Source organism: Oratosquilla oratoria, chromosome 21, assembly GCF_046742065.1.
Source record: "Oratosquilla oratoria isolate Oo_2021 chromosome 21, ASM4674206v1, whole genome shotgun sequence".
NCBI classification, from domain to species: Eukaryota; Metazoa; Arthropoda; class Malacostraca; order Stomatopoda; family Squillidae; genus Oratosquilla; species Oratosquilla oratoria.
The window spans coordinates 20,466,015-20,482,218 of NC_134797.1; the positions used below are offsets into that span (position 1 = coordinate 20,466,015).

General features: G+C 42.0%; 1 protein-coding gene across 1 annotated transcript in view; it reads left to right on the forward strand.

Moving 5' to 3' along the window:
• Window positions 1-15,738, forward strand: part of LOC143036756 (prostaglandin E2 receptor EP3 subtype) — a 21,963-nt gene extending 6,225 nt beyond the window's left edge. The window contains exons 3-7 of the mRNA XM_076204458.1: window positions 3,435-3,627; window positions 8,208-8,434; window positions 9,488-9,594; window positions 10,472-10,641; window positions 12,632-15,738. Of these exons, the coding sequence (XP_076060573.1) occupies window positions 3,435-3,627; window positions 8,208-8,434; window positions 9,488-9,594; window positions 10,472-10,641; window positions 12,632-12,825 (891 nt within the window). The 3' untranslated portion in view covers window positions 12,826-15,738. The remainder of the gene's footprint in view (window positions 1-3,434; window positions 3,628-8,207; window positions 8,435-9,487; window positions 9,595-10,471; window positions 10,642-12,631) is intronic.
• The last annotated feature ends 466 nt before the right edge of the window (window positions 15,739-16,204 follow it).

Consider the following 16,204-nt stretch of genomic DNA (forward strand, 5'->3'; position numbering starts at 1 on the left):
GTTGAACCACGAGTCGTGCAGCATTTGCCATATCGTTTATCATACGACACGGATACAAGATTTTATGAGTTAGCCAATCGAAGACTTCATATTTCTGTGCATGCAGTTTGGCTATTGCAATTTTGCAACATGTTTTCATTATAAGTATATTGGAGATACACGTTCATTAGAGCAATAATGATAGTAGTAGTAGTAGTGATAATAATAATGATGATGATAATAATGATAATAATAATAATAATAATAATAATTAATAATTATAATAATCATAATAATAATGATAATAATGATAATAATGATAATGATAATGATAATAATGATGAAAAATAATACTTCTAATAAGAATATTATCAATAATGATAGCAATAATTATAATAAAGAAATATATAGATAGGTTATCAAATACTACGAAAGAATAGATAGATAAACAAACGAGAGCAAGCGGTGAAAAGAGCAAAAATAGATGTGTGTGTGTCGACATCGCTGTTGAGGGATCCGCCTCTCGAGGGAACGAGACTTGTACTGATGACGGTGTAGTGGGGTCAAGAGGCCTGGCGACGGGAAATACCCGGCGACATCACTGACGCCCGATTCGTCTTCCGGCTCCCGGTCCTCAGTCTTGACCCCGACCTCGGCTTCGCCTAAAACCCCGGGTTGGTCCTGGCCCGGACATTCCGCGGGGACTCGAGGATTCCACCACCGCATTCTTCTTGATATGGCGTTGGCAGTGATAGGAGTGTAGGTCCAAATGTCATTTTCGGTAAGATCCTGGTGCTGTCTGTCCAGAACGAGCGCGTCAGGACAAGCTAGCTCAGGTGACGTTGGTAACTTGGCTATCACCCGGGAGGAGAGCTGCCTGGCTGACTTCTAACTTGTAATGGCTCTTGAGTGGCAGGGAAGGTGAAGTGTTCGCGGTATCGCACGCAGGCAGCCAGCCGCCAGCCAGCCACAGGAGTGGCGTGATCTTTTGAGTCTACCTCATGACAAGACTGGCATTTCCCCCTCCCATTCCCCGTCATAATTATCTGCACGGTATCTTCTGCTCGAACTAGGAAGAGCCTAGTCCATAGGAACACCTGTGCCGGTGTTGCCCAACAAGTGAAACGCAGCAGTACTGATGTTGCAGATTTCAATGCTGTCTTGCTACATTGCCTCTGGCCCAAGGCAGTGGTCGGGATACACCTATGACCCGTCATCCATGAGGAGCTAAGATGAGAAGGGGCAAAGGATGGTGGGTGGAAGTGAGTACGTGCCTTTGTCTTAGCTACCTCCCTTATAAGTGGGAAAAAGCTCTGGGTATACAGATAGATTTCAATTCAAAGCTAATCGTAGGTGTCGGGGATCTTTGTGGTACAGTACACACACACACACACACACACACACACACACACACACACACACACACACACACACACACACACACACACACACACACACACACACACACACCTCTCATGGCGCTGTGGTTAGAGCTCTGGCCTGCCACTACGGAGGTCCGGGTTCGACCCTCGCCCGGGGCTGAAATAATATCAGTATCGCAGCGCTGAGGGGTGTTACTCTGACTCTCGTGGGCGGGGAGTTGGGGGTGTGTGTGTGTGCAAGGTCATAGCATTACCCATAGATCGGACCTACGAGCTCTGAGCTCTCTTCCAGGAGGGAAATAGCTGTCGATCACGAGTCCAACACGTGATCCAAAGACCAAGTGAATACACACACACACACACACACACACACACACACACACACACACACACACACACACACACATGTATATATATATATATATATATATATATATATATATATATATATATATATATATATATATATATATATATACAGTATATTCATCTGACTGCTGTCATGCAATATTGTTATTTTTTTCATCTGACTACAGTCGTGCGATCTTATTCAGTTGGATGTAGTCCCCAGCTGCAAAAGGGTTACTAGAAGGAGAGGCACTCTTTGTTTCTTACTATGAACAAGTTTTATCCCGTACAACAGTAATTCCCTTGAACATTACTATACGTCATATATACTCCATGACCAAGTTTCTTCAAATGAGAGGTTTTTAATTCCCTAGTACCTGGCAAATTGTTGAGGAAATATTGAATTACCTGAACAAAAAACATATGTTTGACTAAAGATCGTAATGGCTAGTTAAAGAGAAGTAGAAACCATGATTTAGTATTTCGTCTGTTTGCAAAACGAAAGCGCTCCCTCTTGGAGGTAGGCATAACATTCTTTGAGAACCAATATGCGATACTTTCGACTTTATGTGGTTTTGCTCATTTCTTTTACGCATTTTTTGAATCACTATGGAAATGAATCATCATCCTCTGTGTCGGACAAGAGAATGCGCTGGAGAACTAATCGGAAGCAAGTGGGTTCGAATCCCCTACTCCTCTCTGATTTCCTGTAGTGACTGTTACTTGCTCCCACAGTCTAAGCCCGAGGTTCACGTCCTATTTTCACATGTACCCCGAACTTATGAATTGCTGTTCTTTAACCTCCTGGAGATGATCACGCCGACACTAAATTTAATCGTTTTGTATCCACAGGATGAAGGTCTAAGCGCATAATGGGACAAAGGTAACGGCCTCGGCTGTAGCCACTCAGTGCCTCCTAGCGTAGGCTCTTTACCACTACCATCAGACAGCAGTGTTCATGTATAGCTTTATTCTTGTAATTATAATTGGTCTAAAGATCATTACGCTGTCCCATGATTTCAAGCTACTTTTTCTTATCTAGATCAAGGCACAAAATATTGTGTATCCCATTCATGCGAAAATAAAAGACTACAATATAGTACGTTGCCAAGTTCTGATTGATTACCTTCATCCCATGTAGCGTGCCTCCGTGCAACGTGGATTTACGCTCTCGGCTAGGTGGCTGTGGGCCAAAGTGGAAGGAAAGGGGGTGGAAGAGGAGGAGGAGGAAGTGGAGGAGATAGAGGAGGAGGGGGTACTTTGAGGGACACCTTGTCATCATCGACCATGCGTGAAGAAATCAGATACATCCTGTCACAAGTGGCCGCGGAATTAAAATATATTAAATCTACATTCTTTTTATGACAGGTGTTTTTTTTTATTGATGTTTTCTGGAGTACTCTGAATCGGCACGTTCCTGCTGCTGCTATGCATACAAATAATCCCCAAATATTTCGAGATGAAATCCTGATGGATTACGTCTGGAGATTCCTCTGGATAGCCTGAGTGTTGTCGTTTTCAGCAGTGGTCATTATGATTGTTATTGATAAAGTTATTGGGGGTAAATGTGTTAATATATAAGAATACTTACTGGTAAACCGGTTAAGTACACACACACACACAACCAGACTTGGTAAAAGAAGACAAGCGAATGCATATTTGATTTGTGCATAGATTGACTCATCTCTCAAAAGTGCATTGACACTTTCCATTGCCTTTCCTCAGCACGTGACGTATGCTGTCATACGACGATCCATCCTGGTGCTCTGGGGTCTCAATGCCCTGCTCATCTGCTGCCCCTTCGTTGGCTTCGGTCTGTGGTACGACGAGAGGGCAGTTGGACCCATGCCCTGCGTCCGGTATCGCAATGGGACCTCCCTGGTGGACCGCATCTACGCCTACGTTTTCTTTGCCTTCGGTAAGAAATACGTTCAATTTTAGTACCTGTCGGTGGCTGTCTGTCTGATGAACGAAATGACTTTGCCTCTACCTCAGGACAGAATGAGGCAAAATTATGTTATGATAGGTCGTTCAAATGACTTTGTAATATGTGGCTCAGATGATTTTGTAATCTGTGTATTATAAAACTTGGTTATGCTTTGCCAAAACAACAGTGTATTGATAATGACGTATGATGAGGGGAATTGTATAGAAATCAGAACTTACAAAGTGTTAACGCACCAACTCTGTACATTTATTAATCTCTGTATTTTTCAACAAATTAGTTTTTTTTTTCTCGCAAAATCGAGTAAGTAATTCACAGGAAAAAAAAATCGCCATTCCTTTTACTTCCAGCGCACGGATCACTCGTTTCTTTCCATATAGAGATTGCATCGGATTTTTGTCCAAATATGTAAACAATACCCATGTTACCTCTTTATGACGAGCCCATATGGTTTTATGACCCCCTATCCCCTTATCCCCCCTCTATATCTCCCTTTAGACTGGCGGCCCCTGAGTTCACTCCCGACACCACTGAATCGGTACCATCCTCAGAAGACACTTACTCTCACTTAATCTCTTAGCATCATCACTAATCACCATCCATCATCATCCATCATCATCCATCATTCATCATATTTTAATATTCATTTGTTTATTGATTAATTTGTTTATTTATTTATTTATTCATTTATCTATTTATATATTCGTTTATTTATTTCTATTCAATCATTTACTTTTTTTTTGTCCATCAACTTATCCATCTATTTATCTAATTTTATTTTATTTAATATTACTTTTTATTTTTTCGAATAAGTTGTATCAACTAACAGTAAAACTCTACGGTGGAAATGTCCCTACTTCGCAGTGTCTCAGCCAACAAAAGACACAAAACAGGAGAAAAAGTAGAGGAGCATTACATACAATGAAATCAACCTCAAGTAAGCTTCGCTTAAAATGGACGGAATCATTTATGGAATCTGTAGACAGACAAATAAATCGTGGGTGACGCTATTAGTTAATCACCCTCACCGAGAACATAAAATGAAAACAGCATATATTTCTTATTTATATAAGTTCTCTGTGATAAAAAGAGGTGGGAATGCGGTGAAAATATTTTAGTGAAACTATAATGACGTTTTGGTGTTACACAAGAAGTGCGTCACTAAATGCAAACGACAGCATCAGTCATAGAGGAGGTTTTTTTGTCTGTTTGGCTACAGTGAGAATGCCATCGCCGACAGTTACGGATTGCGCGACGTTAGGTCACGGGTGTCTTCCTCAAAGGGAAACGGCGACGCAACAGGACAACAACAACAACAACAAAAAGAGGTCACTCTGCATCGTGTCAGCTGCTGTCAGCTGGGAGAGAGAGAGAGAGAGAGAGAGAAAGGGGGGAGAAAGAGAGAGGGAGAGAGCGATGGAGGGAGAGAGCGATGGAGGGGGAGAGAGAGAGAGACAGCGATGGAGGGAGGGAGAGAGCGATGGAGGGAGAGAGAGGGAGAGAGCGATGGAGGGGGAGAGAGAGAGAGACAGCGATGGAGGGAGGGAGAGAGAAAGAGAGGAAGGGGAAGAGAGAGAAAGGAAGGGGAGAGAGAAAGAGGGAGAGAGGAAGAGGGAGAGAAAGAGGGAGAGAGAGAGAGCGAGGGAGGGAAAGAGAGAGAAAGGAAGGGGAAAGAGAGAGAAAGGAAGGGGAAGAGAGAGAGAAAGAGAAAAAAATGAGTGTGTTTGTATGCGTGCGTGTGTGTGTATGCGTACTTGTTCGTATGCGTGCATGTGCGTGTTCGCGCGCGCGCGCGTTTGATTATGTGTGTGTGTTTGAGGGGTGTGCAGCTATGCGTGCGTGCGTGTATACTCGTATGTTTGTGTCTGAGAGTGTATGAGTGTGTGTGTAATTGTTTGACTGTGTGCGTGCGTGTGTGTATCCCCATGCTCATATGTGTGTCCATGTGTGTTTGTGTGTGTGTATGTGCATGCTTCTTTATGTGTGTGCGCTCGCGTGCGTGCGTGTGTTTGTGTCTCTCCTCAGATGCTCTTAACACTCTACAAGTACTGTATCAGGTGTCTCCTCTCCTCGTCCACATTTGGCATTGAGGTCTTTGCCCTTAGATCCCCGAAATCGTCTTCCTGGAGTCAACATAAACAAAATGTTCAGATATAACTCATCAGAGGGATGCATACTACATTTACATCCACCAGATGACATTATAGATAAGAACGGATGAAAAAGTCTGAGTATGAAGTCGTATAATCCCAAAAATAACGTAAAGTCTCCCTTTAATACGTTTTCTTTGTCTTAAGACCTCCGTTACGTAGAAGTATATTCCCTTGGTTGAATAAATAAACCTGGTAATACTTAAAATGAATATCAAAATCGTAAAATGCAGCTACAGAATTGGAAGAGATAAATTCGAGTCGTGTTTAATCCTTTGGTAAGTAAATTTACAGGGAGGCAGAATTGAAACAGATGCACGAGCCCTAGATCACAGCTAAAGTGTCGACATTCTTGACCTTCCTCCAGTCTTTACGTTTTTCTTTGTTTTCAAAGACTACGAGCTTTTATATTCCACATTGACACCTGTTTGATAACTTTAGATGGTACGTTCTTCCCATGTGTCACCCAAATTTATCACACCAACTAGCAACACACTAGAAACAATGCAAGTCTTCAGTTTCTTGTCCTCACAAAAATACTCATTGCTTGGGGCCTCCAGAATGATGCAACTAGGCACGGATATAACTTCAACTGAAAATGAAATGAAGGTAAATGTTTAGTATGCCTGGTTATAAAATGCCATTGTTAAGTAGATTTTTTCCATTGTCATTGTAATATAAATATATATATACATATACATATATATATATATACATATATATACACACAAACACACACACATACACACACACACACACACACACACACACACACACACACACACACACACACACACACACACACACACACATTACCCAGGGGGGTAATTGGTCGCTACGCTTATTCAAACTGTCCTGGTTCCTTTGTATCATGTATATATTGTCTATGTATTCCTATCACTATGTACTTGTTGCACTGAAGATGTAATATACGAAAGCGCTCTGCTTCGTTAGTTTCTTTTTCCAAGTGGTCTACTTTGCATAAGTGAACACACGTACCCGTGTTCTTATTAGCATATATATATACATATATCCATCTCTTTGACATGCTTCTATGAAACACTCAGACTTTTCTTTCTTTCCCCTCAAGCAACTCAATTTGCCCCAACCTCTCCTGGTAATACAGACTAGGAATCCAACTTGTGATGATTGTTTAATGATTTTCTAATGATTGTTATCTTAGATTCCAGAGCGTCCCCTGCGAATGCCAAAGTAATCAGGAAGTGCTAGGTTGTTGATCGATATAGTTGTAGCCTTTCGTAACGGGGACCAGTCCCCTTGTAGCAGTGGCTCTCACCTCCAAGGAAGCCGTGACACGAACTTTGGAGGTTTATGACTTGCTGTTACAGATGACACATTTCTAATATAACGAGAGGAATCTGAATGTAAATATATTTATCAAAGATAAGATCATTATGATTGTCATCTTTGTAATAAAATATTTTCTCTCCATCAACATTTATTATTATATTTCATCTTATTTTATTTTGTTTTGTTCTATTTTATTCTATTTTATTTCATTAATTATTATTTTGATTTATTGTTATTTCATTTCATTATTTGGCAGTGAAGAAGTGAAATGCAAGTTTGAGGTTCGAATACTGTGCATATGATCTTTTGGCTATGCTGGTTATGTGGGGATTGCGAGCAAATTTCTTGGTAATAAAAGTCATTCCGAAGTCGACTGACTTCGCACCTTCCTCGTCTAGTTCCTCCTGTGCTGTGCAGGTGTTTGCTGACCTCTCTCTCTCTCGACGTGGGTCCAAGGGGAAAGGAGCCACGCCCTCTTCCTTCCTCTTTGTCCAATCACGATCGCTCTGGAATGACGCGTCCTGGATGGAGAGGGTTGTGATTGGCTGAACCATAAAGAAGGCGTGGCTTTTTTCGCCCGAGGTCACAGCGGTGACTCGGTATTTGTTGGCAATAAATTTAATTCAGTGGTTTCAAAGAATCCGTTGTTTGGTAATTTACAAGTGGAGATAAAAAAAATTAAAGAACATTTTGAATTGGACCTTTAGTGACCTGGTATGGAAAGTGCCATTGGCCTAGTGAGCACGTTTGTGCTCGATCAGTTGAGAGCCTTTTGATTTTATTTTATCTATTCATTTTTTGAGTCAACCATTATTTTGTCAGCATGGGCTAATTCCGATTCCTATGCCGCTCTGTGAAATGAATATAGGGGCGGGAATTCATATAAGAATATCTAACTGAAAAAAAATCCATGTTAAAAATGTATATGGGTGGCGGGAATTCATATATGAAAGTCTAATTCCACAAAACAGCCATGCTGTAAAATGCATATGGGGAGGGAATTCATACAGGAAAGCCTAAATGCCCCAAACAGCCAGGTGTTGTTACTTCTGCACCCCGATGACTGTACTTTGCCCTGCCTCTCTTGCCCAGGAGCGGTCATGTGCCTGGTCATAGTGATGTGCAACTTGACGGTGATTCGGGCCCTGTGCCGCATGGGCAACCGGCTGGTGGCGCGGCGCTTCTCGCGGGCCTCCAGCCGCAGTTCGTCGTCCATCGAGAACAACGGGAGCAGCCACGCCACGCCCGAAGAGCTCTCCTTCGCCAGACTCATGGCCGTCCTGAGCATCTTCTTCGTCGTGTGCTGGGCTCCGCAACTGGTGAGTATCACATCTCTGTTTCACGTATAAGTGATGCATGGTCAGTATTACACTTGATCTACACCCTTTACTGAAAGAGAACACACTTCGTTAGCCACAGACGAGTGACTATGAATCAGCAATCCTCTGGTTTCCTGAAAAGCTAAAGCAGTAGAATCAAGACATCATTCCAGCGTGTTCTGCGTACCAACAAAATGAACTTGGCAGAGAATGTTTTGGTTGTAGGGTATAGAGCAATGAAGACGACGTTGTTCAGGGCGTGTTTATTTTTGGCTGTCATTCACTTACGACATGCCGAAAGAATCCGTATAGAACGACTTGGTCCACCCTTGGAGTCTATATATAAACACACACATACATGTACACATAAAGATGCGCATACGCATACGTATACGCACACACACATACTTACGCATACACAAATACATACACATACACACGTACACATTCACATATACATATACTCACATACATTTACACATACACATACACATACACACACATACACAAATACACATACATATACGTATAAACATACACATACACATTCACATATACATACACATACACATACGTATACACATACCCATTCACATACACATACACATTCACATACACATACACATACACCTTACTTATAAACATACACCTACACGTACACCGTACTTATAAACATACACCTACACATACGTATACACATACACTTGCATATACACAAACAAGTACACATACATGCAATTACACCTCTAAGGATTCTGTAGTGGAAGGAAGATATGTTCTCAGATTCTTGGAGAATGCGACGGGGAAGTGGCGAGGTTTCACGGGGACAGGGCTGGGCGGGGAGAGGGGGGTGGGTGGGTGGGCAGAAAATGAAGGGAGACGAGGCATTATTAGGGGGAGCAAATAGCGCTCTTAGGGGGAAGAAAGTAGTGGGGGAGAGAGCGAGAGAAAGGAAGGGGGGAGGAGTAGTAGGGGGCTCGAAGGAGAGAAGGGAATTTAGATATCAGTTACAGTAGATATTTACCTTATCGGTGTGAATGTCCTGTTTTGCAGATTACCATCATCATAGCGCAAGTCTCGGAGGGCGGACCGTCGAAGATGAAGAGCGTCATCTACCGCATGGCCGACGTTTTGATAGCGCTCAATTTCACCCTTGATCCGTGAGTTGAAACCCTCTTACTTTTATTGTCACACATTTCTAGATAACCAGTAAAATTAACATTTTACCAGCGCCTGTATTAAGAATACTGATATTCCTGTACTTGTGGAAATCCCATTATGCTCTGGCTGCCATAAACTCAGTAAGGTGGATATGCCAGATTCACACTTATTGCCTTTCCTTTCGATAGGATTGACTCTGAAACAGGAATCATGGGTGTTGTCATTTAGATTTGAGTCATTTCTCCGTAGAGAAGACGCTAACTTAATAGTGCCATAGTATCCAACAGAAAATGTCTGCTCCCCACATTTACTTTGATCCCTCCAGGATAAAGGCTCACTGCAAAGTTGCCACACTTGAACGTGGTTGTATGTATATGCGTGTGTGTGTGTGCGTGTGTGTGTGTGCGTGCGTGTGTGTGTGTGTGTGTGTGTGTGTGTGTGTGTGTGTGTGTGTGTGTGTGTGTGTGTGTGTGTGTGTGTGTGTGTGTGTGTGTGTGTGTGTATGAGTGGGTATACAAGTATCTAAGTTTGTACATAGGAATGTAAAGGGAACAGATATGGATGTATATTTTTGTGATTTTACGCATTTGGATGTGGTAATAGGCACGTGGTATGGGAGGAACACGGCACCACGCCATCGGGGAAACAATAGACGTGTTATTCATTATTTATCCAGAAATATTTATGCCTGTGGTCGTAATGGTGTATTCCGCAACAAAGGTTTGGGTTGATTACCCTTATTGAATCGGCATCCATCTTGATTGTTGAATTTCTGTTTAGTACCATTTATTCTTTTCTTTCGTAGCGCAGTTTTAAGTATATTTCCAATGTTCTCAGGAGGTAAAGTCGCCCATCTATGTTTTTTTTGTTCTCTAGGTATGTTTACGTGATTCTTCGCCGCCATCGCCTTTGGAACGGGCGTCACTTCAGGAAAATGATGCTGGCGCTCTGCCCCCAGAGGTTCAACCTGCCCCAGGCCTCTTCCCCAAGCCACCTGCCCATCGGCCTGTGCACCTCGTCGAGTCGGGGCTCCCAGCACAGCCACGGTGAGTCTGTGCAGTCCGCGTTACACTCTTTCATCCCGTTTTCTATTCCGCCGCTCGCACACAAAGTTTCACCTTTCGTGTTGCACTTATATAAAAGAATGTTGAATGAAATAGATGTTGATTATAAAAAAGGTTTGCAATTTTTACCTTTCGGGTTGCATTTGTATAATAGAATGTTGAATGAAATACATATTCATTATAAAAAAAAAATACCGTCTGGATTTTGCCTAAATGCAACTTAGATTAAAAATCTTTGCTTTGATGGGTTAAGTGAAAAATGAGCTTGATTGGCTTTTGAAATGATGAAGCCACTAAATATAATGTCTGGTTAACACAGGATTAGATTTAACAAACTTAAGTAAATCTCTCCAAGTCTCGATGGAGACTAATTCTTCACGAATGAATTTTCAATGGCTGGTTAACATAGACGACTCTATTTGGTTCTGAAAAATATTTTTTTGCCTTATTGGTTAAGGTAGTGGCGCACATACTAGTGAATAAATGGATAAAAATGATGCAAATGAACGCGATCGCTTGTTACAGGGTACCAGTAAGATTTAAATGTCATGGTAGTTGGCATGTCTCGTCCTTGCCGTATTCACAATCGACAAGACTCGTTCCTTCAGGGGGAATAAGTGGTCGAAGAAGGGAGCACAACAGATGTGAAGATGGACAAACAAATTTCGGGACTGTTGTGCGTAGACGCGGGACAGAAGGAAGTAGACGAAGTAGACGACGCGACGTCCGTCCCGCGACTGCGCAAGAAGATGTGCGAGACCGGAATGGCGGGAGGATCAGCCACTCGAGCGTCAGGACAGAAAGGAATGGAATTGTGGGAAACGGGATGGAAGCATGGGGGGGGGGGGGACGCCAAACCATATACGGCATGTAGGTGATGGGATGGGACGGAAGAGTCACAGGAGAACTATCAGGGAACTTCACTTCAAACAAATCGTTTCTTCATGTGACTGCGCAGCTAGGGAAATTGACTTTAATCTTTAACAGTAAGGAAGCGTTTTCTAATATCTATTCTGCCCCCTTCCTTCTGTTACGGTCTTACTATTGTTATAATTCAAAATTCGTCTTTTAAGTTTGACTCCTTGGTCATGATTCAGTCTTATGTATTCCATGATTAAAAAGATTTCAAAATGGCAGGTCTTATTAATTCATTTAGCTCTCGATTTATTTATATTTGCCACCACTTGGCATATCATTGAAACGGAATAAAATCATGTACAAAATCATTAGGACCAGTTAAAGAGAAAACAATTAAGGAACATCATTTTCAAGTTTGCATCGATGGAATGAGAGCTGGTGGTGACCTAAAGTCGCGTTCTTACTTCGAGCGGGTACGGAAGGCAGAAAAAGATTAGATATCACTCGATGGAAAGAGAAAACGCGAAATCATGTACCTGTAATCCCATTCCCGTTGTATCACTCGTGTTCATACTGCATTTTCTGTTCTTTTCTCACCTCACCAGACGCCAGGTAGTTGGTTTCAACTGTCAGTCGTCGGCCTCCTCGTCATCAGACGCCTCCACTCACCTCCATCCTCGTCAATTCCTTGTTCGTTTACTTCTTCCAACGTTAAATTTCTTCCTTTCAAGTTATTTTTCACGAACTCCATCCACCTTTTCCTGGGTCTTCCAACCGGCCTCCTTCCTTCCTCCAGGCTGTCATTCCAAATAGTTCCTTGGATATCTACTTTACTCCATTCTCTTCATGTGACCAAACCATCTCAAGTTGTTTCTTTCTGCGATTCCAACAATCGGCTCAACTGTAAAGTGTTCCCTTATTTTCTCGTTTCTAATCCTGTCTCTTCTGGTGATCCCCATAATTATTCTCAATACCCTCATTTCTTCTGCAGCTCCAATCTTCGACTCCATCTTCCTTGTCATTCTAATTCTCATTCCTTAAGTCTTACATACGAATCAGCATAATGATCTAGCAAAACCAATGATGCCACTGACTTTATTTTCCTCATTTTCAGCAACAAACCAGATTGACTACGACAGGAAACCTACTGTGTCGACAAGTCTCACCTCAAGTGAGAAGGAGTACGTGCCACTCAAGCTCCTCCTTGAGCCCTCGTCCTCACACAACGTTCCTCATGACATCCCCGAACCAGCTCCTTCGGACACGGGCCAGAAAGACTCAGGAGGAGAATCACTTTCGACCATTTGAGAGGCGACAGCTGATCGGGTTTTTCGACAACGGCTTGAGAAGGGGAGAAGTTCCACCTGATGCCTGTGCTCCTGGTGGTACGTTCCCGCCCCGCCACGACTCGCACTCCCCGTTCCAGAGCAGGGATTCGATCCCGTTCTCTTCGACTGGAGATGGACTGTTCATTAACCTCTTCGCTTCTTGGAGGCGCCCCCCCCCCCTCCCCATCCAACCCCACTTTATTTGGAAGTGAGAGGATTAACCGAGACAGCTTTAAGCCCTTTATCTTCTGACCCCACTCCTGGCTGGCGGCAGACGGAATGAATGTACAAGTCGAGTTAGAAAGCAGAATGTTTAGCCCCTCAGGAGCAGTGATTTAACTATGGGCTTGAAGGTGATGCCAGAGAAGGTGGAGTCCGGTTGCCTCGTTCCGCGTCGGAGGATGCCGAAACTCCGAATCAAAGAGACGACTTCAGAAGTATCGGATCAAGTGCATCTGAGCTCGGAATGCCGAGTAATATTGGTGTGCAATATGACGTGCGAATCTCTTGTTTGAACGACCCTGGGGGACCGTGTAGCTTTAAGGTTATGGCCAGTGTTTAGTCCCAAGGGTTACCATGTTTTTTGTTTTTTTTTCTGAACCAATCTTCATTATGCAATTTTGTTCACATTTATGTTTTGTCTTGTTTTTGCCGAGTCGGCAAGGCAAAGCAAAATTAACTTTTCACCAATTCACAGCTCAATTCCTTTAGTATTTCTGTTCATTTAATTCTATATCTGACACTTTGGTGGAAACAGAATTGCATAAGTACATATCCCTGAATCCATGTAAAGGAACCTTTCCTAATGCTCATGAATTTCACTGGCACTTGATAACAGATGACAATTCTACAAGTTAACTACCTAAAGAATAGCATTTAGATATCGATGAATAGCCAAGAATTCGTTTAAGTTTAATATTATTTACAAAGTTTCTTAAGTATTTCTTTGCTACCTAGGCTAGCGACACCAAATCAAACTCAGCGTTCTTCGGACTCAGTAACCTAAGTCTTGGTGTTCTTCATTGTGGGCGATTTGCACCGATCGTCTGGTAGCGGGATTGTGTCTCCGCGGCATGTTCTCCTTCTCGAAGATTCTTGCCAAGATTCCTTCCTCGACGGATGGCCCAGCACTACAGTTTTACGCTGAATCCTCTCTTAGAATGCAGATTCTTAGTCTCAAGTGCGACGGTTTGATGCCTGCATTGTCAAATTTCAGGACATGGTACTATGATTCTAAATGACATCCCCCACCATGGTGCAATAGGACAACTTGCTGCAATACGTCGCAGAGCCATTCTCTGGTACAAATTGTTAATTATAGTCCTACAGTCGGAGCATATATGTGTGTCAGCAGGGGTAACGCGCTCACACATTCTCACATGAAGAATTAAAGTTATTTTTCTTACTTTTTATGATAAGATAATAGTTTCCAAGCTATACATTTGGAAGATTTTACTGTCTACCTTGGATTATATGGGTATCTGATGTCACATGTTCGGGTGCACTGGCGTGACACTCATTACGCAAAGATAATTTCATTCATAGAAGTATGACTACTTAAAACACGTTAACGGATATAAGTTCTACAATAAATGTGTCAATTATTTGAGTACAGATGCAATCACAGCACTGTAATTGTTTCCAATGAACAGATATATAGTTATTAGTTCGTAGAGTCATTTATACTGTGTTGCAATTACACCACTCATATAAATCAGTGATTTTTGTGTTGTGGCATTGCTAAGCATTCTTGTAGCTACTGTAGCAGCTATTTTTGGTGCTGCGCATAATCTGTGACATTGTAGTTATGTGTCTTTTCTGTGGCATTATACTTAACGCCGTCGTCTGTGCCTCTTCTAAAGTTCTAGTGCTGCCAAGTATTCTTTCAACTAGTATATATTTTTGGTGCTGTGCATAATCTGTGACATTGTACTTCTGTGTCTTTTTTCTGTGGTACTATATTTAACACTGCGGTTTGTGTCCCCCCTCATGTTTTGGGGTGTATTGATACATCAGCACTATAATGCAATGTGTCGGCTTGTAGCCAACAATTAAAGTGTGCTTTTCTGTGCCTTGATCGCGACAATGAGTCAACCCTCTATGGCACGTTACTTTCCCCCTTTTCGGTGTTACATGCTGAGTTACAGTGTCGCCACATAGTCTTCAGGCCTCCCTTGCATGTGTGTGTGTGTGTGTGTGACTCTGTGTGGGCATGTGTGACTGTGTGTGAGCATGTGCGTCTGTGTGTGTATTTACCTAATTGTGATGTACAAAATAAGAGCTGCACTTGTGATGTATCACCTGAGTGCCTCCGTCGGCTAATCTTGGCTTTAATTTCAATAATATTGTCTTATTGGGTTATTCTTCTTTCAGTTTATTCCACAAACCAATGCATCTGTACGGAAAACTGTCTTGATATCCTTAAAGTACCTTCTCATTTTCTATTTCCTCTCGTTTTCTCTCGTTCTTCCTCTCTACAATGGATCCTCTCTATCAACCTTGTCCACTTCTTTCATAACTCTGAAGACATCAATCATGTCACCCCTCTCTTTTCTTTCTGATCATTTGGGGACATCCAGTTTAGCTAACATTTCCTGGTATGGACTATGAAATAGGCTGGGGATAATTTTGTTTGCTAATTTTTGTATTATCTCAACCGTTTTACTTTTTTTTTTTTTCCGTACGGGGACCAAACCACTGTTACATATTCCAGTCGAGGGCCGATCAGATTCTTCGATGTTTTTATTTTTGTATTATTTCTTCGTCCTGTAATGAAATGCAACTCTTATTTTTGTTTATACATTATCCCAGGAATTCTCTTCATAAGTCTTTCGGGTAACAAATTTTCAATAACTAATACTTCTTGCTACTTTTCTCCCCCCACCCTCTTTTTTTTTTTTTTTTTTTTTACTAATTTATTTCATATTCAGCTCCAATATTGCTAAATGGTCTAGATCCTCCTGCAGCAATTTACAATCTTCTTCGTCCTTTACTCTCTTCTTGATCTCGGGAACATCTGCATATAGATTGGCGTAACTCCACCCACCGTGTCGTTAAGGAACATGAAGAGCATCACGAATACTTGTACCAAGCCCTGTGGGACTCCGCTACTTTCCTTCCTCCAATCTGACATCTTGTCTTTCAAGACTGTCCTCATGAATCTGTCTTTCGGCAGAAAGTCTTTTATCTATTCTAGAAGGCTCCTTTGAGTATCTTTTTTTTTTTTTTTTTTTTATAAATTCCGATTTCGACATCAATCTTTTTTAAGGTACAAACAAGTACACCCACTCCTTCTCTCTTGTACCACATCTACTTACCGCCGTCCCTGAGTGAAACATTAACAGATTCGACACATGACT